The 26,212-nt window shown below is 43.0% G+C and overlaps 1 protein-coding gene across 1 annotated transcript; it reads left to right on the top strand.

The window, feature by feature from the left end:
- Window positions 1–1,231: 1,231 nt before the first annotated feature.
- On the top strand, window positions 1,232–9,559 carry LOC106565663 (RNA-binding protein 15-like). The gene is made up of 2 exons (XM_014133006.2): window positions 1,232–9,119; window positions 9,368–9,559. The coding sequence occupies exon 1, from the start codon at window positions 1,389–1,391 to the stop codon at window positions 3,897–3,899; it is 2,511 nt and encodes an 836-aa protein (XP_013988481.1). The 5' UTR covers window positions 1,232–1,388; the 3' UTR covers window positions 3,900–9,119; window positions 9,368–9,559.
- The last annotated feature ends 16,653 nt before the right edge of the window (window positions 9,560–26,212 follow it).

Below are 26,212 nucleotides of genomic sequence, written 5' to 3'. Positions count from 1 at the left end.
GTTTAGCCTGTGTATGTTGGTCCTTCATTGGACCTTGAGGTGTGTCACAGGAAGTGAGAAAGAAATTAGAAGGAGGCCTATGCCCTCAGTGTCCATAGCACTTTATCAGAGGAACCCGTCTGCCCCCTAGTGGTTATTGTGCTTCTCACATCCACCTGGCAACAGGTTGCTCATGGCAAAAGGAGTAATGCAATTGTATTTGTATGCGAATCAGACATTTAACAATAATAAACTTAAAGTTTACAAATTTGCACAAATTAATGAAAGGGGGTAGATACTGTATCTCCAAAGGCCTGTACTGTAGCTATGGTGCTTACCCTATCCTCCTGGTTCAACTGTTGCTGTAATTGAGGCATCTGTCTGGCTGTAATGAGGGCAAATGACAGTTATGAATAGGTTTCCTCTTCTCCACCAGCTGCTCCTCATCACTCCTCCGATGTCTCTCTGGCAGTGCACCAGTACTGGTGCCAGTGACTTTGGCTGCAGCCGTACAGACAGAGAGATTGTGTCCCAAATAGCACCCTATTCCCACATAGTGCACTACTTTTGACCAGAGCTCTATTGCCCCTGGTTAAAAATAGTTCAATATATAGAGGATTTGGGACATAACCAGAGAGGTTCTACCTAAGTAGGCCCCAGAAATAAATGTGTCAGTCCCTGTCAGTCGATGCAGGCCTCATTAATCAACTCCTCTACCACTAACCAGTTCCACCTCACTCTCCCCCATCTCTTTCATGACTTTGATTGATATTGTACATGATGTGTCTCTCTCACACTCTCTCAAAGAATTTACATCAGTATAGAGCAGATCACTATGTAGACATAAAACAATCTATAGGCTGAGTCTCATTGTAATGTTTTGTTACTACTTTTATTAATCTTATCAGTTTCTATTTTTAAAGCACACATTTTTTTCTTATTTCCTACCATATGCCTTAGCCTACATTTTCAGCCTAATTTTCTAAATCTTCACTAAACAATACAAAAATGTGTTGGAGTTTCTATGGCGCAATCTTATTTTTAGCTTGTTGCATTTCCCTCTGATCCAAAAAGGATAGGCCTACTATAATATTAACATTTATGTGTCTCATACATAAAGCCTAAGATATTAGAGGTTACTGACCTTCCTCACTGTATTTTAGGCCCAGAACCGCACCCATACTGTGTTGAGTGACATGTGTGGAACCAATCGTTCTTCTCTACGCGAGCCGTATTCCACCAAGCACCAAAGCTGGGCGGGACTTTTAATGCTGCTCTTCAACATGGCGGACCTTTCGCCTACGAGTTGAATTTAAATCACATTTTACTTACTTAAGTTAGAGACAAAAACAGTGTGTAGTAAGATTAGAATATATCGCTTTCAAGACGCTAACTGCAGTCTACTAAAAATGAAAGGCAAGGAGCGGTCGCCCGTTAAAAAGCGCTCGCGGATTCTGGACGATATTCGAGATCGGGGAGGAAGCCACCCAACAAGTAAGAAAATGGGAACACTCTCGACGGCAGGCAGCAACGGGAATAGTTCTGTCAAAAGTGGTGGTTCGGTAAAACGGAGTTTACCATCTGAAAAGAGAGACTGTCGAGATTTTGACGGACATGTGTCAAATCGAACTGGGAGTAGCCATGGATATGCTAATACAACTGGTTCGAGTAGCAAGCTACACATTAGCATTGCTCTGGACCCCACGACAAGGACCAATTCTCGTGGGGAACCGCGGCCTCTTCCGAGTAACGAAAGTGAGTACAAGACTCTAAAAATTAGCGAACTGGGCTCTCAGTTGAGCGACGAAGACATTGAAGATGGATTATTTCACGAATTTAAGAAATTTGGGGACGTGAGTGTCAAAATAAGCCGAGTTAACGACGAAAGGGTGGCATTTGTGAATTTCAGAAGGCCCGACGATGCCAAGGCGGCCAAGCACGCACGCGGCAAATTGGTACTCTATGACCGCCCTCTAAAAATTGACGCGGTGTACATGAACCGGAGGAGGAGCCGCTCCCCCATCGAAAAAGATCCATATGCAGGAGTTGCAGGACACAGACATTTGCATGTCCAAAGACCCCTTTCACCAACGGGGCTAGGATATAGAGATTTCCGACTGCAGCAGCTAGCTTTGGGCCGCCTCCCCCCTCCCTCCCTCCCTAGAGAACTGGAAAGAGAGAGGGAATTTTCTATCTATGAAGCCAGGGCCCGGCCACCCTTCATCCCTGACTGTGCAGCTTTCTGTGAGGAGGACCTCCTCTCCCCTGAAGATGATCAGCGGGCCAACAGGACGTTGTTTCTTGGCAACCTTGATGTCTCAGTGACAGAGAATGACTTGAGGAGGGTGTTTGACAGGTTTGGGTTGATCACAGAGGTGGACATCAAGCGGACATCCGCTCGCGGACAGAACAGCACCTATGGATTCCTAAAGTTCGAGAACCTGGACATGGCTCACCGTGCTAAGATCACCATGTCAGGAAAAGTGGTGTGTCACAACCCTATTAAAATTGGCTATGGCAAAGCAACACCCACAACCAGGCTGTGGGTGGGGGGTCTTGGCCCCTGGGTCCCCCTTGCTGCTCTGGCTAGGGAGTTTGACCGCTTCGGCACCATCAGGACTATAGACTACAGGAAGGGGGACACGTGGGCCTACATCCAGTATGAGAGCCTGGACGCTGCCCAGGCCGCCTGCTCCCACATGCGTGGCTTTCCTCTGGGTGGTCCTGAGAGGAGACTTAGGGTGGACTTTGCTGACACAGAGCTCCGCTACCAGCAACAGTACCTGCAGCCTCTCCCTCTGCCGCCTCACTTTGACCTAGTGGCAGACTCGTTCATCCACCGGCCCACCCTCGAGGCCATCAGAATCAGAGAGAGGAGCCCTCCACCCCCACTCCGCTTCAGGGAAAGGGAACTGTACAATGCAGACTGGGCTGGCCCAACAGTCTGCGAGAGGGTGCGAGGGACATCTTTTGAACCCGTGGAGCACCTGGAGAGGCGTTCACGTGAACCCTGGTCTCTGGAACGGGAGCTGCAGAGCAGAGACCAGGCCCGAAAACGGCGCCTTTTAGAGGATGGGCGTCGCCCGGACCGCTCACCAAACAGCAGTGAACATGGGCGTCGTCGTCACGGCACCTCTCTGGAGCACAGCCCTGGTGGCAGCAGCCGGGACGGGGGGCGCTACAGCCCTCCACGCTCCAATAGACCCTCTCCCGTCAGAGAGCAGCGGGGCAGCCTAGGCCGTGGCCCTGGGGACAAGCGGCTGCGGACAGTCAGCCCAGCCTTACCAGAACGGGACCGAAAACGCAAAGCCAGTGACTCATGCACAAGCCCTGTAAAGAGGGAGGACCGCTCTGATCACCCCTCCTCTTCCATGTCCAGCCTGCAGTCTAAGCAGGGGGCTGGGGGGCAGAAGCTGTGTCAGGCCTGGCAGGGCGTGCTCCTGCTGAAGAACAGCAGCTTCCCCATCTCCATGCACCTGCTAGAGGGGGACTTAGCTGTGGCAGCCAGACTACTGGTGGAGAGCTCCACTGGTGGCCAGGTGTCCCAGCTAAAAATCACCCAGCGCCTGCGTCTGGACCAGCCCAAGCTGGATGAGGTGTCCCGTCGCATCAAGACTGCAGGCCCCAGCGGCTATTCTGTCCTCTTGGCTGTGCCCGGGAGCTGTGAGGAGGGGCCCCAGGATGTGGGAAGCTCCACCGAGAGGCCTCTAAAGAACCTGGTCTCCTACCTGAAGCAGAAGCAAGCAGCCGGCGTCATCAGCCTGCCTGTGGGTGGCACCCGTGACAAGGACGGCGCAGGAGTTCTTCACGCTTTCCCGCCCTGTGATTTTTCCCAGCAGTTCATGGATGCCTCAGCTAAAGCCCTTGCCAAAACCGAAGAGGACTACCTGGTGATGGTCATTGTCCGAGGAGCCTCATAAAATGAGAATCGTTCATGTGTGATGCATTGGTAGCACATTAACACCCACAATGTGTTACGGGATTTAGCTGTCATTGAAACAGGGAACAGGGTGGGGTTGATAGCTTTCTGTCTTGCTACAAGTAGAACTTCTTGGCAGAACACAATGCTATACTAAGAGTCATTTGGTAATCAAAAATAACAAGCCTTTCAGATATTTTAAGTTGTCAACTCAGCATGCATTAGCATGTAGCCTGCATTACATTCTATTGGTGGTCTACTTTTAATGTGAACAATTTAAATCGCAAGAAGTGGATACATTTAATTGAAAATGGTTAAGTCAAAGTAGACTCACCTTTCTCTATTTGCGCAACTAATCTGTAAATCATTCATCTGTAGAGTAATTTATGCATTTTTGTGAATCACAACTACATTGGTTATTGCCTTTTTATTTGGAAAAAATCTGACATCCATTGTATTTGCAAACAATCATTTATCTGGTGTCAAGTCTTGTTTGCTATTCATTGCAGTAGAACATAAAAGCATGTAAAATTAATCTGAGACCTGAAAAAAAACTGAACTACACTTAGTTATCTCCTCATTTGAATTTCTTACACTTAGTCAGACTGGTAATAGATAAGCCATGCCATATTTTAGGAGCCCTGTGAAGGTGTGTAGCTGTAAGACGATACAGGTTTCCGTTGCGTTATCAATAATTTATTAGTAAAATTGGCGTCTGCTTTTGTTGATCAATAGGAATATACCAGTCTCTATCAAGCAGCCAATGTAAAGGGGCATGAAAGGTTTTGAAATTCAGTTATTTACATAAAACTACCTGGAATATTTTCAAATTAAACATTGCTGTTTGATAAGGTCTTACTTATTTGATCCATAATTGGGACGATTTTTGTTATTTCTAATCGCCAAAGTGCTCACATTTTCACCTACTGTATCACCGACTGTTGTCAGTGTATCTTTGCTTGGCACCAATAGCACTCACAGTTAAGTTTGAATTTTCAATGTTGGAAACAATTATTTTGTGTGATACATTATAAGAGAATCTAGGATATCAGAGTTTGTTTTACAAGTGTTGCATTGCCCTGTTGACTATATAGACTAATAGTAAAAAAACAAAAAACAAGGCTCATAAGTTTCTTTTGAGTGGTCTAGTTTAAAAGTGCCTATTAGTTAGGCAATATCCAAATATTGAATCTATTAGTGTAAATCCAGAATGGTTTTGATTGTCAACAGGTCTATGATCCTTGGGTTCATTCAATAGAGATGATGCCACACAAATTCCATAGAGGGTATTATTTTTGACTAAATAAGAACTACCACTATTTTCCTGTGCCACTGAGGTCCTTGAGGTCAGGATGTTATCCTGGTTTTTATATTGTGAGTAATGTTATTTCCAACAATCATCCCCACAGTTAAATGGCTTAGTTAAGTTTAAGTCTTTTACTATACATAGTAAAGAGAGAAATAAAGCTTCTAAACCAAATGATGATGGCCCCCCATGGCAGTAATATGTGTCCCTTGATGACTTCCCCTTTTGGTTCTGAGAGAACTGTCTAGAAACCATTTAGACTGCCTAGCCTTCCAGAAAGCTAGACAGAGCCATTTCAAATAGTCTTTTCAGTTCCACAAAAGTGAGTCAACAAGGTGAGAAGGAACGTAGTTTATCTAAATGGAATTTCTCCAATGAGTTCAATCAGTTATGTCAAATGTATGACTCACTTTTCAAACAGGATACCTTTCTATTTGCTCTCAAGGACCAAGAGTATGTATGTCCCTAAAACATATATAGATTTTTACAATTGGTTTAGTTCAACAGTGTACTTAAATTCTGTTTAGAGTTAAACTAAGGATAAGGTTTGTTGACTGGCATTAAGCATATGTATCAAAATCTTTCCAAATACTAGTGGAAGTTAATTTACGTAATTGTTGATTTTCAATTTGGCTTTTACATTAATTGCCAACTTTATACTTGGGGAACTCACCAGTAGTGTTGTTAATGCCATAGCCTTCTGCTTCTACTTAGAATTCAAAGTATATTGGCATTTTTATTAAAAAAAACATCGTTTTATTTAAAAATGTATTTTAAGTGACATTTCTTGTATAAAATTATTACTGTATGTATGTTATGGACACTTCAGATTTGAGCAAGGAATACCAGAGTGGATAACACCACCATACCACCGTTGGACACTGGAAAACACCATACGCAAAAATACTCCAGAATGCACAGGGGCAAGGGTCCTTTGCACAGTGGCCCTTTGTGCATTTCCTCAGAATTTACTGCTCGTTGTGTTAATGCTTTGTGATGCCATTTCCCGTGTTTTAAATGGAAAAAATGCTTTGTGCTGTGTCCACCTGATTTTTGGAGAAAAAATGGAAACCGCAATTGCACATGCGCCTAAGACGTAGTTGTCAAAAAACACAAAGTGCAGCTTGCACTTCATAGATTTTGTTTCGGTATCAATAAATGTTCTCTTTCGTGGGAAAACAAATGTTTCTGCCTTGGAAGACGACTTTTGTGACCTTTTCTGTTGTGTTGCGAAGGAATTGTCTTTTGCACTTAAAAACCCTGGCCCTGCCTGTGTGAAAAATGGGAGCACCTTTTCAGACCAGAAAGGAAAAAGAAAAGTGTTGAGAGCAAGGGAAAGAGCTCAAATCTTTGTGTTGACATCATTGCTCACCATCATTGTTGACACCGTTTTTTGAAGAGTTGCTGATGTTCCAGCTGTTAATGCCCAAATTTGCCCCACCCCCCCACACCTTTTACCTGGCCATCATTACTTTGCTGAGATGGCCCTAGTGTCCCGTTGAAGTGGGAGTGGGGCCCTACTCCTGTGTCATCTCTGGTCCTCATAGCCGTAGGTGATGAAGCTGTTTTCCAGTGAGCTGTTACAACGGGGGCTGGAGAGAGGCTCACCTCTTGCTGGCTGCTGCTCTGATGGTGGCGCTGTTGTCATCACCTTGGGCCACTGATCCAGTTGTCCCGGGTGTTCCACTGCTCTGCACACCACACCTCCTGCTGTGTGTCACTTTGGCCAACAACACACAGCTGGAGTGCCTGTCCTGTCCACTCAACTCTACTGACGAAAACAACCCTGCAGAGCTAGGAGGGTAATGCCTCAAGATCTGTTCCAGCTTAACAAGGAGCCATAGTTTTAATTATTTGTGTATTTGCCAGTTGCTTTGCTCTCCCTGCGTTGAAGCCTGCAGGAATAATATTTTACTGTGTTAGGGTCAGTTTACATTGGTACCCCACCATGGGATGAAAGTGACTCGGCACCCAGGCTTTCCACAAACCACCATGTGCCACTCCCAGTGAAAGGAACCTCCCGCCCTGTGCAGGGATCGATGATTTGAATTGATTTAGTTCTAATGTTTATTCTAAGTGAATATGAAATCAAAATGAAGAGACCGTCATTGGGCTGCCATCAGGGATCCAGAATCCACAGGAGGCACTGCCCAGTTAACAGTCGGCTTAGTGCCAGGATTCCAGGCCTGACTAGCATAGTTGCGGATTTGGTATGTAAACTTTGGTAGGAAATGCAAATCCTGCCTTGCGAGAAACCCACTGTGTGTGCCACACCCTGGACGGCAACACAAGGCTTCTCAGAGGTTTTGAGCTCTGCCTGTCTATGACAGGAGTAGGCACCTCCCTTCCCCCCACAGACACCTGTCCCTGCTCAGGTAAAGATTGCTGCCAGCCTGAACGACATACTTTGGTACGTATAAACAAAAAACAGTCTGATCCCTTGTTATGAACACCTGAAAATCACTTAATCTGGTATTGTGTACTTAGATGCATTCTATATATGAGGCAAGCAGATAAGCCGTTCATTAATGATACCTGGTTCATAATAAATGTAATACCATACACTTGTATATATTGCACATAAACGTGCATAGACATCTCCTTAAAGCAATGCCATCAGTATAATAGCACTGGTTACAATTTATAGAAGTGTATTGCTCCATGATCATTTTGTTTCACTTTCAAAATGTCCATAGGTCTGTTATACAATTCATTAACAGTGCGTTGTAAATAGTTTTTTCTCCCTGCATGCTGTTTTGTCACAGGCAAATTTAGATTAAAAATATTGCTTAACCAATAGAAGTCCCTCTCATGTGTGTGTCACATACCAGTAAGTTAAATTGAGTATGACATTTTACTCTGTCAAGTGTAACTGGGGAGTGATAGATAAATAGCTAGGTCAGGACTATTCCTAAAATCATACACAAATCTAATAATATCCTCTGGCTATATTGTTTTAAAAATTGTAAAATATTCAGATGCGCTATGTAACAGCATGCAGGAAGAACAACTGGTAGAGAACAAATGTTAGAGTTAAAATTAGAACTGCACATTATCAGGGGAGACAGGATCCATTTTGTTTAATGATATGAATGGGTAGGATAGTGTGTTCCCTGTTTATAATGAGTGGGGGAGTGACACGCTCTTGAAAATATCAGCCTTTTATGTCTGCAGCATGAGCATAACATTCAGTTTAACAGAAATCTCTGTGATGGAAATATCTGATAACAGGTGCCTGAAGACCTGGTAGTATGCCTGATATGATCAATACTGCTTGTACAACTGCATAAAATGACAGGGACACGTGAAATAATCTCACAGTTGCATTTGATAGATTAGACACAAATGGAAGAACAGCAGCGGACTCGTGCCCCCACCTCCTGTTGAGAATAGCAGAAAGGATAGATGTATAAATATGCCATGAGTATTGATCATCAGTAGTTGTGTTATGTTGTCAGATCATGCAGCGCCTTCTTCACTGATGATATTGAATGGGTTTTGATGAATGACTTATTTCACAGTAGATAACGCTGCCTTTGCGTTATGAAGCGGTAAGTAGTGACTTTCTCTTAGACATCACTAGTCCCAGGGGGCTTTGAACAGTCAATGCGGTCTTTTTACCATTCACAATACGATTCTAGAAGATTCAATCAGCTTTTTTCTACTAAATTATAACGCTTAGTTAATTTGTTTCATACTGAAGGCTTTGGTTTATTTAGAACATATCCTTATGTGATATTAAGTTGTTAATTTTGTCCAGTAGAATTTCAGGGGATTTCGATTTTTGTATGACATGTTTTAATGTGCCACATGTGTTTGTTGTTTCTCTGGCCAGTCTTGTCTTTGTGTTAAGGATGTGGCCCGGTTTCAGTCCTCAGCTCATCGATTAATCCTCCAGGAAACCGTTTGCAGCAGGTACTACATCATGCACTGTAGTAAATACACATTAACCCCATACTACTGTATTATGACCTCCTTTTGTGTTCCTCATGAAAGAAGTGAACAGGGATTAATCACGTTTGAGTTTCACAAGAGCAACATTCAGAAAAGGAGGAAATAAAGAAGCTTGCTCCATTAAACTTTCTGCTCTGGAAGAGTCATACAACCTGAAAACAGTTTTACCTTAATGTTTTATCTAATTAACAAACATCTGGTTGATACAGTATTAAACAAGGAATTCATCTGACAAGGGATCCACACGTTGGTGAGTACATTTTCTAATGCTGCCATTTAATGTGCATTTAGCCAGAGTCACTATTTACTATTTGAGCTAATTAAAATTTGTACATACCACATTACGTTTCAATTAAAACAATTTGTAGAATGATTTTTTTAATAAAGAGTCTTATTTTAAACATGGCTGTTGTTTTTTATTAGTGTGTTCTCTTTTATTTTGTACATTTGAAGATGAGGTTGAATGATCTAACGTTATTACAGTTTTACAATGTTACAACCTGTTGGCATTAAATACAATTTTACGAAATTATAAGACAGTGTAAATTATGATGATGTCTGACTTTGTCCTTTAGAGGGCAGAGTTGTCTAAAGAAGTTAGACAATTACCTTCGTCACTTAGATCTTATTCAGACGCATGGGAAATCGGAAACGTTATTACTGACATTATCTTGTTTAAAAACACTCTAATCTAGTGATAATTGAATCAAATTGGTGAGACGCAAACAATTGAACAATTCCCATCAGACTCAAGTATGCAAAAAGTACGCTCAGACCTTTATTTGCAGTCATTAAAGTCACTATTCTTTGTATCAAATGGCCATTCATAAATAATATGGGTAATTGAAGCCATTAAACTAAAACCAATCGTACACACTCATGTGTTACATGCTCACGTTCTGAAAAGTCAACAGCCCCATTTTACAGACATCTTTGTGGGAAATGCTGAGTCATGACGTACTGTTCCAGTTTATCTATGTGACTTATTATTAACCTGTAACAAGGTGTGACCTACATGTACTGTATACGCACTTCATTAGTGCAGATGTAGATTTATTGTATGCTCGTCAGTCTCATGCAGTTGACAACAGTACACAAATAGAAACACTTGCCACTTCAAATAATTCACGCTGAGTGTACAAAACATTAGGAACACCTTCCTAATATTGAGTTGCATCCTCTTTTGCCCTCAGAACAGCCTCAATTCGCCGGGGCATGGACTATACAAGGTCTCGAAAGGCCGATCTTGACTCTGAAGTTTCCCACAGTTGTCATGTTGGCTTGGTGTCCTTTGGATGGTGGACCATTCTTGATTCGCACAGGAAACTGTTGAGAGTGAAAAACCCAGCAGCGTTGCAGTTCTTGAAACACTCAAACCGGTGCGCCTGGCACCTACTACCATACCTCGTTCAAAGGGACTTAAATATTTTGTCTTGCCTATTCACCCTCTGAATGGCACACACAATCCATGTCTCAAGGCTGGAAAATCCTTCTTTAACCTATCTCTGCCCCTTCATCTACACTGATTGAAGTTGATTTAACAAGTGACAATAAGGGATCATAGCTTTCATTTGGATTCACCTGGTCAGTCTGTCATGGAAAGAGCAGGTGTTCCTCACTGGCATAAAACACTGGGTGAGCACTGCTCCTACCTTTGTTTGCCCTGTCTCGGTGCAGGATCATACGTCAAAAAGATTCTATGGAAATTATACTATTGCTTCTATTTTTAGACCCTCTTTATTCCTAATTGTTGGATCATTTGAGGCATGGATAAGACATTTTTGTTTGAAAGGTTTCAGGTGAACTAGTCTGTTTATTGTTAGGTGAACTAGTCTGTTTATCTGATATATTAACCTATTGAACTCTGTTCTTATTGTTGTTAAGTAGTTTCTTATCACTGCATTAGATATGGCAGACGTATAGGAGGGGTAAATTCTGGGAATAATGAACACTGTCCAAACACTAGGGTGTATAAAAGGCCAGGGTTGTTCATACCCTGTCCAGTGTACTGTACTCCCAGGTAACTGAGCAGGTGAGATGAAGTCAGCTGTTGTGCTGTTTGCCTTAATGGCCCTTTGAGTGCCTTCTCAAGTATATAATCTCTGAATTATGTAGGGTATTGTGTTGCTGAGAGAGACTTGAGGGTAGGTTTTGAATATGTTGAAATGTAATTGAAAGGAAAACAGTTTTTTCTAACTGCAGTATCAGACTGTTTTAAAGCTCTGTTCCTCTCTGAGTCACAGTAGATGGTCGTAGTGTTGTGTTATCTGATGCTAAACGAGTGATGTCCACTTTGTGGCCCAGGGTTACTCTATTTAAAGGGGAAGTCAGCCAGCCAGGCAGGCTCTGGTTGACAAGGGTCTGTATGAAGAGTATAATAGGAAGTATCCCTACAACCCCATAGACAAATTTAACACCAGGCCTGGGGATGCCACGGTGCCCATGAGGTGTGTGCACCTACCTAAAGCCCAGTCTGTCTCCATTGGTGACTGCTCAGCCTAACTTGAGTGTCGGGCTGAAACATTCCTCATATGAATTTCTCTCCCTTGACTCTGTCTCACACAGTCCACATACTATGGAGTCATCGCCATCGGTACACCCCCTCAGTTGTTCAAGGTTCTCTTTGACACAGGCTCTGCTGACCTGTGGGTGCCCTCTACACTGCAGCAGCAGCCAGGCTTGCAGTGAGTATGTACAGAATGATAGAGATGCACAACAGTGATACAATGAAATAATACCTTGTTGTGGAACTGTAACCTCTAAATAAGATATTATGTATTTGTTAAAAATGTTCCTTTAAATCCGGGGTCGGCAACAAGCGGCCTGCTGGCCAAAACCACCCTGAGTGATTTTTTTTTGTGGGGACCTCAAGTGTTTGGGCCCTTATTTTTAGGATTTTATTTTTAGGTAAAATACAAAACACCAGGAATTCAGATAACAATTTGTTTCATTTAGGAAATCTGTTAAATATATTTTTTATTTGTGGGAATACTTTTTGTGGCACAGTGGTGGTCAATTTGCAGTGTACAAATGATTATATTTATTTCCTGGCCCCGACCATCTGCTCTGACACAAATCAGCCCGTGACTGAATGTAGTTGTCTACCCCTTTAAAGCATGTCTACTCTTTCTACTTTTCTCCCAAAGCAGGAAACTTGCAGCCCACCTCAGAGACTTTCTCCATCCAATATGTCACTGGTTAAATGACAGGGGATGTGGGATATGACACCATAATAGTGAGAAACATAAATATCTATTTACTTTCTTTCACATTGGTAATGTAACATTATAAACTGGGTGGTTCGAGCCCTGAATGCCGACAGCCATGGTATATCAGACCGTATACCACGGTTTGACAAAACATATATTTTTAATGCTCTAATTACGTTGGTAACCAGTTTATAATAGCAATAAGGCACCTTGGAGGTTTGTGATATATGGCCACTTTACCACGGCTAAGGGCTGTATCCAGACACTCTGCTATGCGTCGTGCATAAGAACACCCCTTAGCCGTGTTATATTGGCCATATACCACACCTCTGGCATTACTGCTTAATTATAAACTGGGTGGTGACAGCCGTTGTATATCAGACCGTAATCCACGGGTATGACAAAGCATTTCATTGTTACTGCATAAATAGCATGGCTGGGCTGATGAGAGTGGATTGTGCAGTCAGAACAGAGTAAATAGGCATTTTCCCAGGCACTCCGTGTTGCGTCGTGGTAAGAATAGCCCTTGGCAATGGTATATTGGCCATATACCACAAAGCCCCGAGATGCCTTATTGCTATTATAAACTGGCTACCTGACCTCCACTATAAATTGCATTTAGACATTATCTCACATTTCTTTTAGACTAACATTTCGTTTTCAACAGCAGAGATTTGTATAAACCTTGCAAATGTCAGAGAGACAGACAACTTTGTTTCAACATTCAAATTCGATCTCCAGATGTCGCATAGTAATGAACGTGTCGGGATGAGACAGACAGACAGGCAGCTTGTCTCAGCCAGTCGAAATCATGAATCATTATTTTTTTATGGGTATATACAAAGAACTATCAATAGAAAACAGCTCAAACGAAACGAAGTGCAGCTAGTTTGCTGTCTTTCCAGCTTCAGTTTGAAGTGATTGTGTTAGCTGTGTTGTTGGCTAGCTCCTCTGAATAGGTGTCCTGACTAGAGCACGTTTTCTACGCCAGGCGAAATCGCGCATCATTAGCTCATTGTTATGGATGTATCCAAATAAATGTCACTAGAAAACAGCTTAAACAAACGCAAATGCAGCTACTTTGCTGTCATTCTGTCTGCACTGTTTGATGTGACTGTAAGTTAGCCGTAGTTGGCTAGCAAGCAAGGGATAAGAATGTTGCCAGCCAGTATGGCAGAGGAACATTTAGAACGAACGACTGGGTCGCGTCCGTAAATACAGAACAAAAAGACTGAAGGACTGGGTTGCTTCTCTGGCAACCGAACCAATTGAACGAAAGACCAGCCGGTTTGGGGCCCAACACAAGATTTGTGTCGGGGTTATATCTTGTGGAAGGAAGAAATTGTATTAATAAATTTATCAAAATAGCGTTTTTAATGAAAATATGTAAATAATTATTTGAATATGGTAACCGGTTGTATAAAAGTGATAATGCCCGAGAAGCCGGTGTTTGGAGGATATATTTGCCCTCAATGAACACCCGTGCCAATATATCCTCCAAACACCGGCTTCTCGGTAACAAATACAGCCACATCACATTCAATCCCCTCAATTTATGCTGTTGAGAGAGGCTTGTAGTTCTCATTCTTAAATGTCACCAACAGCATTTTGAGTGGATGTGTGTGACTGCTTTCTCCCCCAGATCAGTGACACCATATCTTTGGCCGGAGTCTGGTGGGGGACACTCATGCAGACATTACCATGGGATGGGATTATGGGTCTGGCCTTCCCCAAGCAGCTGTCAATTAAGGGAGGCACTCCTGTATTTGGCAACATTTGGAAACATGGCAAGATCCCCCAAGACCTGTTCTCCATCTAACTGACCAAGTGAGATTTCACTGGAGGACAGGGTTGTAGATGGCAGTTTGTTAATCCTGGGAGGAACCGAGCCCTCCTACTTCAAAGGAAGCATCCAATGGATTCCCATCTCTCAACCTACTGGCTACTGGCAGTATAAAGTAGACAGGTAATATTGTGGACGGCTAATGAATTAGTTTATGTGTAACAGAATAAAAGATTATCATTGTCCCACAGAAGACACCAACCAAGTTCAAACTCATGAGCAGTCATTGGTGTTATGTGTACTTTTGTTGTTGATGACTCTATAGAATAGTGATGTTATTTGTCTTAAGGTGGCAGGTAGCTTAGTGGTTAGAGCGTTAGGCCAGTAACTGAAAGGTTGGTGGATCGAATCCCAAAGCTGACAAAATAACAATCTGTCGTTCTGTCCCTGCACAAAGCAATTAACCCAGTGTTCCTAGGCTGTCATTGTAAATAAGAATTTGTTCTTAACTGACTTGCCTAGTAAATAAATGTGCCTGTCTGTTGCAGTACAATGGGAATACTGTGGTGTGTGTAGCTGGCTGCCAAGCTATAGTTGACTCTGGCACCACTGAGATCATCGGGCCTCCCAGGGAGCATACAGGCGGGTTTCACTGGATCTCAATCTTATAAACGAACACAGTGTTATGTTTTTCATATGTATAATAACGGAACAACTCATTTATGGTACTAATAAGTGGCTCAGTGAATTTCAGAAAATATTTAGGATACATTTCTTTACTACTTTACAGAGTATCGTGAGATGCAGTAACATGCCTGAGATTACCTTTAACATCAATGGATTCAGCTTCACTCTCCCAGCGTCTGCCTATTTTTCCACAGTAAGTATCGCTAAAATGTAGTGTAATGTTCCGTTTGAGCATATACTGAGCGATGCTCAATAAGAAAGCTTAAGCCACACACCCGGCACCGGAACGAATCATTTGGATGGGCCTTTGATTTCCAACAGGGGGGAAAACATTTTCACGGGACTTCCTATGTGTGCACGTGCTAGGCCGTTTACATTTTTTTTTTATGCCTGTAACAGTAGCCTAAAAACAATAGGCAGCTTGTGAGTTTCAAGTTTAGGGAAGCTTACAATTTATCCTTCCATTTATACTGATCTGCATGTCAGTTATTATTTTTATATGCACATTTTTTTGTGGAAAAGTTTCATTTCAATAATAACGTTTTCGTTTCTCAAAATCTTTGTCACATGGTTAATCATAAAAATCTGAAGTAAAATGATACAAATCTAAAAGTTAAAATTCAACTATGGCGAGAGCACTAACCTTTGCCCTATGGACACACTGATGCACTTGGAACCATTGGCAGCTACATAAATGAGAGCATACAACTCAGATGCAGCCGTAGGCCTTTAACTTCCATTGTCAACTAAGTCAAATACATAGCCCTAAAGCTGACAAATAAAAACAGTAGAAAATACCCTGATGAAAATTCTGGTTCTTTCAATCACATGTATCTCTATCGCTCTACTCTGCCTTTCTGCCTGCCTTTCTGTTTGTCTTGACTTGAGCTATTCCCAGTGAAGTGCAACATTGTATCAAATCATCACTTGGTCTTGCCTGGAGCTGTTGCTAGCGAACTTGCAACATTGTATCAACTAGCCTATTCTGGGCCCTCAGAGCAATGTTCCCTCTAATTATTTTGGGCACTGAGCAAATTTCATGTCTGCTGAGTTGCACATAATCTGTGAAAGTTATGTGCAACTTCGGGCATGTGTTTATTGTGAACATTGAGGCTGTACATGCTTTTAAGTTAGTTTTAACAGTGGCCAAGTAGGCTACTGTGGCTATGTGACCATAATGTAGGCCTACCAGAGTGGCCAACCATCAAAAACTATGGAGAAAAATGCATCCCATAACATTTTAACATAGCTGAAATAGCTGTTCTATCGTCAGCCTACAGTAGCAGTCAATGTGTAGCAGCCATGAGATTTTTGAAAAAAACTAAAACATGCAGGGCAGGGGCGGAAATCGCGGGGGGGACACGACCCCCCCATCCTGGGAAAAATATGATTTGTCCCCCCCCAATATATCACTGAAACATAACTATGTAATTTAAATAATATTAATAATACGCAATGAAAGCAATTGTGCTGATTATAGACACTTAATAGCGCGTTTTTAAGTTTCAAAACATTGCGACCCCCCCCCCCCCCCACCCTTTTCCTCACAATGGTTTGATCCACTGGCAAGGTAACAGAGGGGTGTATCTACTGTAAGTTAGTGCTTCAAAGTCCCTGTGATAAGGTTAGCGATAAACTGAAGTCCAAACTGAACAGAACTACACTCTCTTCTACCATTGTCTTAAATATATTTAATGGTCTCGTTGCAAAAGCTAAATTGTCGCAAGGGAACTTTTATTTATTTATTTTATTTAACCCGGGTAGCAAAGATTATAGCAAACACCACTGAAACTGAATTGGTGCTTGCTAGCTTTGCAAATTCAGCTATTGTTGGAAGCCAGCCAATATGAAACAAACTATTAAAATTACAAAAGGTTGCAGCATATGTTGTGTAAATGGTGAACTCATACAGCTGTCAACTCTTGTCATTTTAATCCGTTTCACATTTGCTAGCTACCTTTTAGATCGAAGCCCAAATAGAATGATAAAAGATAAGATGATAGAAGCCCATCTCCTACTGTAAATAACCTACACACTGTGTGTGTAGCCAGCCAGGTAGAAAAATGGCAGAAAAATAAAAGACGGACATCAGAGTATTTTTCAGTACACCAAAACGCAAAGTAAGAACCCTAGTAGCCTAATATCTCAAAGACTAGTTGATAAAATGTTCATAAGAAAGAAATGAAATTCTAATGGAAATGTTTCACAATGATGTCATTAGGCAGATTAGGCAACAGATGGCACACAGACAGCAGAGTTGGGGACAGATATGCAGGGACAGACTGGCAGAGACAGGGAGTCTCAGGTAAGTTTGTTGAGTCTTTGTTTGGCAACATTATGAAAGGTTCTCCATTTTTTTACTTGTAAAATAGGAACATAATTGGAAAATGCCATGGATACCACCACTCTCAACTTAAACTGGTGACTGAACTAAGATTTGTTAAAGGCAATGGTATTGCTGTTGTGAGTAGTTGTGTAGTTTTGGGTACCGGTAGTTAGGAGTACGGCAAACACCTTATTTCTTTGGTTCCTCAATATACATTTACCATATTACAATGTAGGCTATGTGTTACAGCACTACTTTTGGTGTCCCCCTCAGGAATTGCTCTTGAGAAAATGTCATGTAATTGTCCCCCCCAAAGTTGATATCAGATTTTCGCCCCTGATGCAGGGCTTGCCAACCTGTTTATCCATTTGTCCTTCAGACAAGGAGGTGACTGAAAATGTTGTTTGATGAAAGAAACCACTTTGCAAAATAACATTTATTATTCCCATACAATTATTACAGAGAATCAGACAAATTATGCTACGCTCTGCCTATTGGCTACTTAGCTTATTCAAGACTTTCTCAAAATACAACACATCGCTTTTGCGACATTAAAAGGCTCTTTATCTGATTGCTTTTCCCAGATGGCGAGAAATGCACACATTTTGTGCTCTTGTTGGAAGCAACCACCCCCCCCATTGTTGACTAGAAATTAACTATAACTGGGCTAATAACTCACTAACTAGCAAAGAATATGAACAAATGTGTGCAATCGTGGCTACATGCAGCTCTCACTTTGATCTCAAGAGCATCTACTGGCGACCGATCATACTGTAGCCTAAACAGCCCAGTTCAAAGGGAATGGCACAGATCCAAATATGGCAATGGCTATTTGCATATAGGCCTACTGCAGCTCTGATTGGTTATGGCGCACCGGTCTGTGTAAAGTATGGACCTGAGGGGTGCCTGTCAATGCAATAGAATCCTACTCCAATGCCTACAAGAAAATCTCTCGCACAGTTCGTTTTGCATACTAAATCTTGCATAGTTCGTTTTGTTTTGGTATATTACGTTGAAAGTGGCTAATATTGCATTGATTCGATCACAATTCCCACATTAGAGCAAAACGTTGATAGTGTAACTAAAGGAGAATATTGTAGAAAGTTGAGTGAAGTTCAGCCTCGTGCTTCTCTGCACCCGCTCATATTTTTTCTGGTTGGCAGTCTGAGTGGAGCTGCTCGCCCGCGCATTGCCTTACAATGTTCCCGCCTTACAATGTTCCAGAATGGCGCAGCAGTCTAAGACACTGCATCTCAGTGCAAGAGGAATTACAGTCCCTGGTTCGAATCCAGGCTGTATCACATCCGGCTGTGATTGGGAGTCCCATAGGGACTGGCCCAGCGTCGTCCGGGTTTGGCTGGGGTAGGCCTTCATTGTAAATAAGAATTTGTTCTTAACTGACTTGCAGAGTTAAATAAAAAATAAACACCAGACCGCTCCTGCACATGTTGATTTTGTCCACCCACACCAGACGCAATCAGGTTGAAATATCAAAACGAACTCTGAACCAACTTGGGGACAGGTCAAAAAGTATGTAACATTTATGGCAATTTAGCTAGCTAGCTTGCTGTTGCTAGCTAATTTGTCCTGGGATATAAACCTTGGTTTGTTATTTTACCTTAAATGCAAGGTCCTCTACTCTGACAGTTACTCCACATATAAAAGGGTCAACCGAGTTTGTTCCTAGTATATGCTCCTCCTTCAGGCTTCTTCTTCTTTGGACTTTATATAGCGGTAGGCAACCAACTTTAAGGTGCATTACCACCACCAACTGGACTGGAGTGTGGACCTCAGTTCATCTTTCAATCACCCATGTGGGTATATGTTTCTAAAAACCATTGAGGAGATGTGAGAGGCAGGACTTGCAGAGGGTCAAGAGTCACAAATAGAACCAAGTTCTATTTTAGCGCTTGGCTACGCAGATGATCGTTGACATGTGGGTGCAATTATTGAATAACATGTATGTGCACATTTATTTTTGCAACGCTCGCCCACCCGACGCGAGCGGTGTGCTCAGCATGTCAGAGGTTCCTGCACCAGTGAGCTTCTGACGTTTCCACTGGATATATGGGATAATCAATCATGATATTTCGATTTTCCAAATACTGAGGAACTATCATTCGCAATGGATGTAAAAAAAAAAACGGTACATTTTCTTAATTCTTCCTTGACTTGTATGAGGCGAAGAAAAAAATGAGTGGTGTATATGGTAAGTTAAGACAATCAGACATTGCCAAATGGACGCGCTATATTTTTGCCACACCCCTCTACCTTTCTTCTTGATGCAACATTTAAAAATTATACTCAAGCCACATAATATTCACACATATTTTAGACGCTTTTCACTGACAGCCGCAACTCAATTTGCTAGACCTATTGCCACGCGCACTACACAGATGGAGGGCTTCCCAAACACACTTGTGCTTTAAAATAATACACAGCTATTTTAAAAAAGAAACTAATGATCGACTGTGGCTAAGTCATGTTCCCTGGTGAATTATTTTAATGATTTTATTTAGACAGGAGTAGTTGTATAATTTTGGCGAAATCCAGTATCCTAAAAGTGCACTGTGCACCCGCCACTTTCTTTTCCAAAACGCAAGAGGCTGAAACCAGAGATCATTATATAATGATAAGATACTCATGTCTCCGCTCTAAAAATTGAAGTCTTTGTCTCAAAGGCGGGAAGGCAGGCGACAAGCTTCGGCCGGCATATTATTCGATAGAAACGCATTGGGCTTATACTGGACATATTTTGGCGAGAGTGAGCCCTCTCGCTTCGCCTCTTCCTCTCTGCTGTATGTAGCCTATGTACAGAATCTGATGCTGTCTGGCCAGAAGTAGTATGACATGCCATAATCTTTTGGTCCAGACAGCATCAGATTGTTTGTCTCTGTCAAATAAATGATCAATATTTCAGTACTTTATTTGGACGGACAAGGAGATACGGTAGGGTGGGCCAGGCCCTCTAAGGCCCGCCCATAACTCCGGCCCTGCTTGGGTCACTCAATTTAAAATCACCACAATGTGCCAATGCTATTACTGAAATCTGTATTCCTTGTTGCAATGTAAGGACTCAACATTGTTAAGATCAGAGATAAACTTTTTCACTAGCCCTGCTGCTATGTGTCCCCTGGCAACTGGTTCATACATAAAACATCCTCTGTTCAGGCTGCAAAGATGTCGGGTTTCCTCCTTAATACTTTTTTTCCCACCACCATGTGGGGTGGCTAATGCTGATGTTGCGGACCATGTTCAGGCAGGGGTAAACAACAGACCCACCCGGTGTGCAACATCCAGAAGTTGGTGGTGAAAAATATTATGCATATTGGCCTCCCGAATGGCGCAGTGGTCTAAGGCACTGCATCGCAGTGCTAGCTGTGCCACTAGAGATTCTCCCGCGACCGAGAGACCCATTGGCCCAGTGTCGTCCGGGTTAGGGGAGGGTTTGGCCGGCAGGGATGTCCTTGTCCCATTGCGCACTAGTGACTCCTGTGTCGGGCCAGGCGCAGTGCACGCTGACACGGTTGCCAGGTGTACGGTGTTTCCCCCGACACATTGGTGCGGCTGGCTTCTGGGTTAAGTGGGCATTGTGCCAAGAAGCAATGCGGCTTGGTTAGGTTGTGTTTCGGAGGACGCATGGCTCGATCTTTGCCTCTTAATTGGATACCACGAAATTGTGGAGAAAAAGGGGTAAAAGCAAAAATATATATAAAAATAAATAATTAAAAAAGGGCATATTTTCCGTTTTTTTTTTTTTTTTCCCTTCCACCCACAGACCATTAAATCGAGATAAGGAGGAAACCGACGCCGTTGCAGCCTGAATGGAGGATGTGTTATATACGAACCGGTCGCTAGGGGACACGAGTGTATCACCTTCTGGGCACTTTAAGTCTAGATGATAGTGGACAATAGCACCCAGTAGCGGCTGTCCAGGCTACTTTTCCACCTGCAGTTATACTCCGCTTTCTTCTCTCTCCAGTATGGCTCCAGTTGTAGAACTGGTTTTGCTTGGGACAATGATCAGTGGATCCTGGGTGAGGTCTTCATGAGGCAGTTCTACACAATCTTTAACAGAGACCAGAACTGGGTGGGCTTGGCACAAGCTGAATCATTCTGATATTTCTTTATTTTGGGGGATTTGTGTGTTGTTTTGTATTGTTAGATATTACTGCACAGTTGGAGCTAGAAACACAAGCATTTCGCTGCACCTGCGATAACATCTGCTAAATATGTGGATGCTGACAACCACGCTGGTGCCCCAACACAACACTGAGACCATGCCTTTTTTAAATGTATTTTTATTTCACCTTTATTTAACCAGGTAGGCTAGTTGAGAACAAGTTCTCATTTACAACTGCGACCTGGCCAAGATAAAGCAAAGCAGTGTGACACAGACAACAACACAGAGTTACACATGGAGTAAACAATAAACAAGCCAATAACACAATAAACAAGTCAATGACACAGTAGAAAAAAAGAAAGTCTATATACAGTGTGTGCAAAATGCATGAGGAGGTAGGCAATAAATAGGCCATAGGAGCGAATAATTACAATTTAGCAGATTAACACTGGAGTGATAAATGAGCATATGATGATGTGCAAGTAGAAATACTGGAGTGCAAAGGAGCAGAAAAGTAAATAAAATAAAAACAGAATGGGGATGAGGTAGGTAGATTGGGTGGGCAATTTACAGATGGACTATGTACAGCTGCAGCGATTGGTTAGCAGCTCAGGTAGCTGATGTTTAAAGTTGGTGAGGGAAATAAAAGTCTCCAACTTCAGCGATTTTTGCAATTCGTTCCAGTCACTGGCAGCAGAGAACTGGAAGGAAAAGCGGCCAAATCAGGTGTTGGCTTTGGGGATGATCAGTGAGATATACCTGCTGGAACGTGTGCTACAGGTGGGTGTTGTTATCGTGACCAGTGAACTGAGATAAGGCGGAGCGTTACCTAGCATAGACTTATAGATGACCTGGAGCCAGTGGGTCTGGCAACGAATATGTAGCGAGGGGCAGCCGACTAGAGCATACAGGTCACAGTGGTGGGTGGTATAAGGTGATTTTGTAACAAAACGGATGGCACTGTGATAGACTGCATCCAGTTTGCCGAGTAGAGTAATGGAAGCTATTTTGTAGATAACATCGCCGAAGTCGAGGATCGATAGGATAGTCAGTTTTACTAGGGTAAGTTTGGCGGCGTGATTGAAGGAGGCTTTGTTGCGAAATAGAAAGCCGATTCTAGATTTAATTTTGGATTGGAGATGTTTAATATGAGTCTGGAAGGAGAGTTTACAGTCTAACCAGACACCTAGGTATTTATAGTTGTCCACATATTTTAGGTCAGAACCGTCCAGGGTGGTGATGCTAGTCAGGCGGGCAGGTGCGGGCAGCGAACGGTTGAAAAGCATGCATTTGGTTTTACTAGCGTTTAAGACCAGTTGGAGGCCACGTAAGGGGTGTTGTATGGCATTGAAGCTCGTTTGGAGGTTTGTTAGCACAGTGTCCAAGGAAGGGCCAGAAGTATACAGAATGGTGTCGTCTGCGTAGAGCTGGATCAGGGAATCACTCGCAGCAAGAGCGACATCACTGATATATACAGAGAAAAGAGTCGGCCCGAGAATTGAACCCTGTGGTACCCCCATAGAGACTGCCAGAGGTCCGGACAACATGCCCTCCATTTTGACACACTGAACTCTGTCTGCAAAGTAGTTGGTGATCCAGGCGCGGTAGTCATTAGAAAAACCAAAGCTATTGAGCCTGCCGATAACAATACGGTGATTGTCAGAGTCGAAAACCTTGGCCAGGTCGATGAAGACGGCTGCACAGTACTGTCTTTTATCGATGGCGGTTATGATATCGTTTAGAACCTTGAGCGTGGCTGAGGTGCACCCGTGACCGGCTCGGAAACCGGATTGCACAGCGGAGAAGGTACGGTGGGATTCGAAATGGTCAGTGATCTGTTTATTAACTTGGCTTTCGAAGACTTTAGATAGGCAGGGCAGGATGGAAATAGGTTTGTAACCGTTTGGGTCTAGGGTGTCACCCCCTTTGAAGAGGGGGATGACCACGGCAGCTTTCCAATCTTTAGGGATCTCGGACAATACGAAAGAGAGGTTGAACAGGCTGGTAATAGGGGTTGCAACAATGGCGTCGGATAGTTTTAGAAAGAGAGGGTCCAGATTGTCTAGCCCAGCTGATTTGTACGGGTCCCGGTTTTGCAGCTCTTTCAGAACATCTGATATCTGGATTTGGGTGAAGGAGAAGCTGGGGATGCTTGGGCGAGTAGCTGCGAGGGGGGGGGGGGGCTGTTGGCCGGGGTTGGAGTAGCCAGGAGGAAGGCATGGCCAGCCGTTGAGAAGTGCTTATTGAAATTTTCGATTGTCATGGATTTATCGGTGGTGACCGTGTTACCTAGCCTCAGTGCAGTGGGCAGCTGGGAGGAGGTGCTCTTGTTCTCCATGGACTTTAGTGTCCCAAAACTTTTTGGAGTTAGAGCTACAGGATGCAAATTTCTGCTTGAAAAAGCTAGCCTTTGCTTTCCTGACTGGCTGCGTGTATTGGTTCCTGACTTCCCTGTTGCATATCGCGGGGACTTTTCGATGCTATTGCAGTCCGCCACAGGATGTTTTGTGCTGGTCAAGGGCAGTCAGGTCTGGAGTGAACCAAGGGCTATATCTGTTCTTAGTTCTGCATTTTTTTAACAGCACAAGCTTATCTAAGATGGTGAGTAAATTACTTTTAAAGAATGACCAGACATCCTTGACTGCCGGGATGAGGTCAATATCCTTCCAGGATACCCGGGCCAGGTCGATTAGAAAGGCCTGCTCGCAGAAGTGTTTTAGGGAGCGTTTGACAATGATGAGGGGTGGTCGTTTGACCGCAGACCCATAGCGGATACAGGCAATGAGGCAGTGATCGCTGAGATCCTGATTGAAAACAGCGGAGGTGTATTTGGAGGGCAAGTTGGTCAGGATAATGTCTATGAGGGTGCCCATGTTTACGGATTTAGGGTTGTACCTGGTGGGTTCCTTGATGATTTGTGTGAGATTGAGGGCACCTAGCTTAGATTGTAGGACTGCCGGGGTGTTAAGCATATCCCAGTTTAGGTCACCTAACAGAACGAACTCTGAGGCTAGATGGGGGGCGATCAATTCACAAATGGTGTCCAGGGCACAGCTGGGAGCGGAGGGGGGGTCGATAGCAGGCGGCAACAGTGAGACTCATTTTTGGAGACATTCATTTTTAAAATTAGAAGTTCGAACTGTTTAGGTATAGACCTGGAAAGTATGACAGAACTTTGCAGGCTATCTCTGCAGTAGATTTCAACTCCTCCCCCTTTGACAGTTCTATCTTGATGGAAAAAGTTGTAGTTGGGTAAGGAAATCTCAGAATTTTTGGTGGCCTTCCTAAGCCAGGATGCCTGTCTGCATCTGACTCTGAAAGATTCACCAGGACCGACCATCTTTATTCCAGTTCTGAAGTGAACTGCAGACAGAGGTAATGAAAAGTGAACAAGCTCCACTACTGTGCAATTATTCCAATTATGCGAATAAAACAAAGTTAACCTGTATCGGATTTGTGATTTATTAAGTCTATTGTGCTGTTTTGCAAATGTGGTTGTTTGACCATTGACATGGATTCTCGTTCAGATTAACCAGGTTATGGGCCCATTCACAGTGTTAGACTGCATGTTCAGCTAAATCATTCACAATACAGCCCACTAGATGGCATGAAACCCATAGACTCACAAATACACAATATTATAGGCAGTCATTTCATTAAATCTGGAGGGGGCTTACAGAGAAAGGATGAGTCATCTTCTGAATTCAGTCTACATACACACAACTACATGCCAATCATTGAGCAGGCACTGACTGCATGCACCATGCCATCTGTGCCTGCTCTAAATACAGTCATCTTCAGGTCGTTCTTACATTTCTTCTGCGGGTTGATTGGTTCTAATTATAAACTATGCTTGAATATCTACTAGCTGGAAATGTGTCATTACCACACCTCAATACTTCCTATTACTTAACTATTTGTGACAATACATATTGTACAGTATGTTACTGCAAGGCCATAGACCTAGTTTTAGTAAAAATGTGCAGGGATCTTTACATTTGTTATCCAGAGCGACTTACAGTAGTACATTTCCATACCGGTCTCCCATTGGATTTGAACCCACAACCCAGACATTGAAAGAGCCATGCTCTACCAAATGAACCACATGGGACCTAAGCATCTAGCATCTGCTGACATATCACCCAGTTAAATCAAACTTGTCACTTCATTACAAAACCTGGATGATTTTGCTTTTGGTCAGCATTGCTAAATCAGGGATTACGTCCCAAATGGCACCCTATTCCCTAACCAGAGGCAAATGGGCCCTCGTCAAAAGTAGTGCACTATATAGGGTAGTATACTATATAGCCTTTTGGAATGAACCCAGGGTCTTTAGACTTCCCTCTCCAGTCCTCTTGAATCATTAATCTAGTAGAAGTCTTCATTTACACTTTAGCAGTATTACATTAGTGGGTTCTGGCACACACGCCTTCATATTATAGAATCTAGATGGAAATATACCTTTACTTCTGCAGATATTGACACTTAATCCAAAATGACATCGAGTACAGTAATTCAGATTGGTGATAAACAAAAATCCACACAGAAACACACAGTCCTTCCCTCAGTTTACCTGTAATTAAGTTACCTGTAAATGGCAAAAGGGATGTGATGGTGTGCACCTACAGCCACATGACAGTGCCAAAGGTAAATGGTCCAAAAGAGGAAGAATAAAGAGCCTGCATGAAATGGTGCCTGAAGAAAGTAAACGGACTGCTCCTCCAGTGAACTGAGTTTTCACCTCAGTGATCCTGTGAGTTCTAACATTTCACCCCCTAGTGATCACAGTACATGTCATTAGGGTAATTTACTGTAGAAAAAGAAGCCAGTGGAGTGGCATGCCATTTGGCCCCGTGAGGAGGCCTGAATATCAGGCTTCACTAACACTGGACACTCACGTCACAATATCGCAAGGAGGGCTGTAAT

This window comes from Salmo salar, chromosome ssa12 (genome assembly GCF_905237065.1).
Source record: "Salmo salar chromosome ssa12, Ssal_v3.1, whole genome shotgun sequence".
In the NCBI taxonomy this organism is placed as follows: domain Eukaryota; kingdom Metazoa; phylum Chordata; class Actinopteri; order Salmoniformes; family Salmonidae; genus Salmo; species Salmo salar.
The sequence above is the reverse complement of the archived record's forward strand: the minus strand, read 5'-3'. Positions and strand labels throughout refer to the sequence as shown.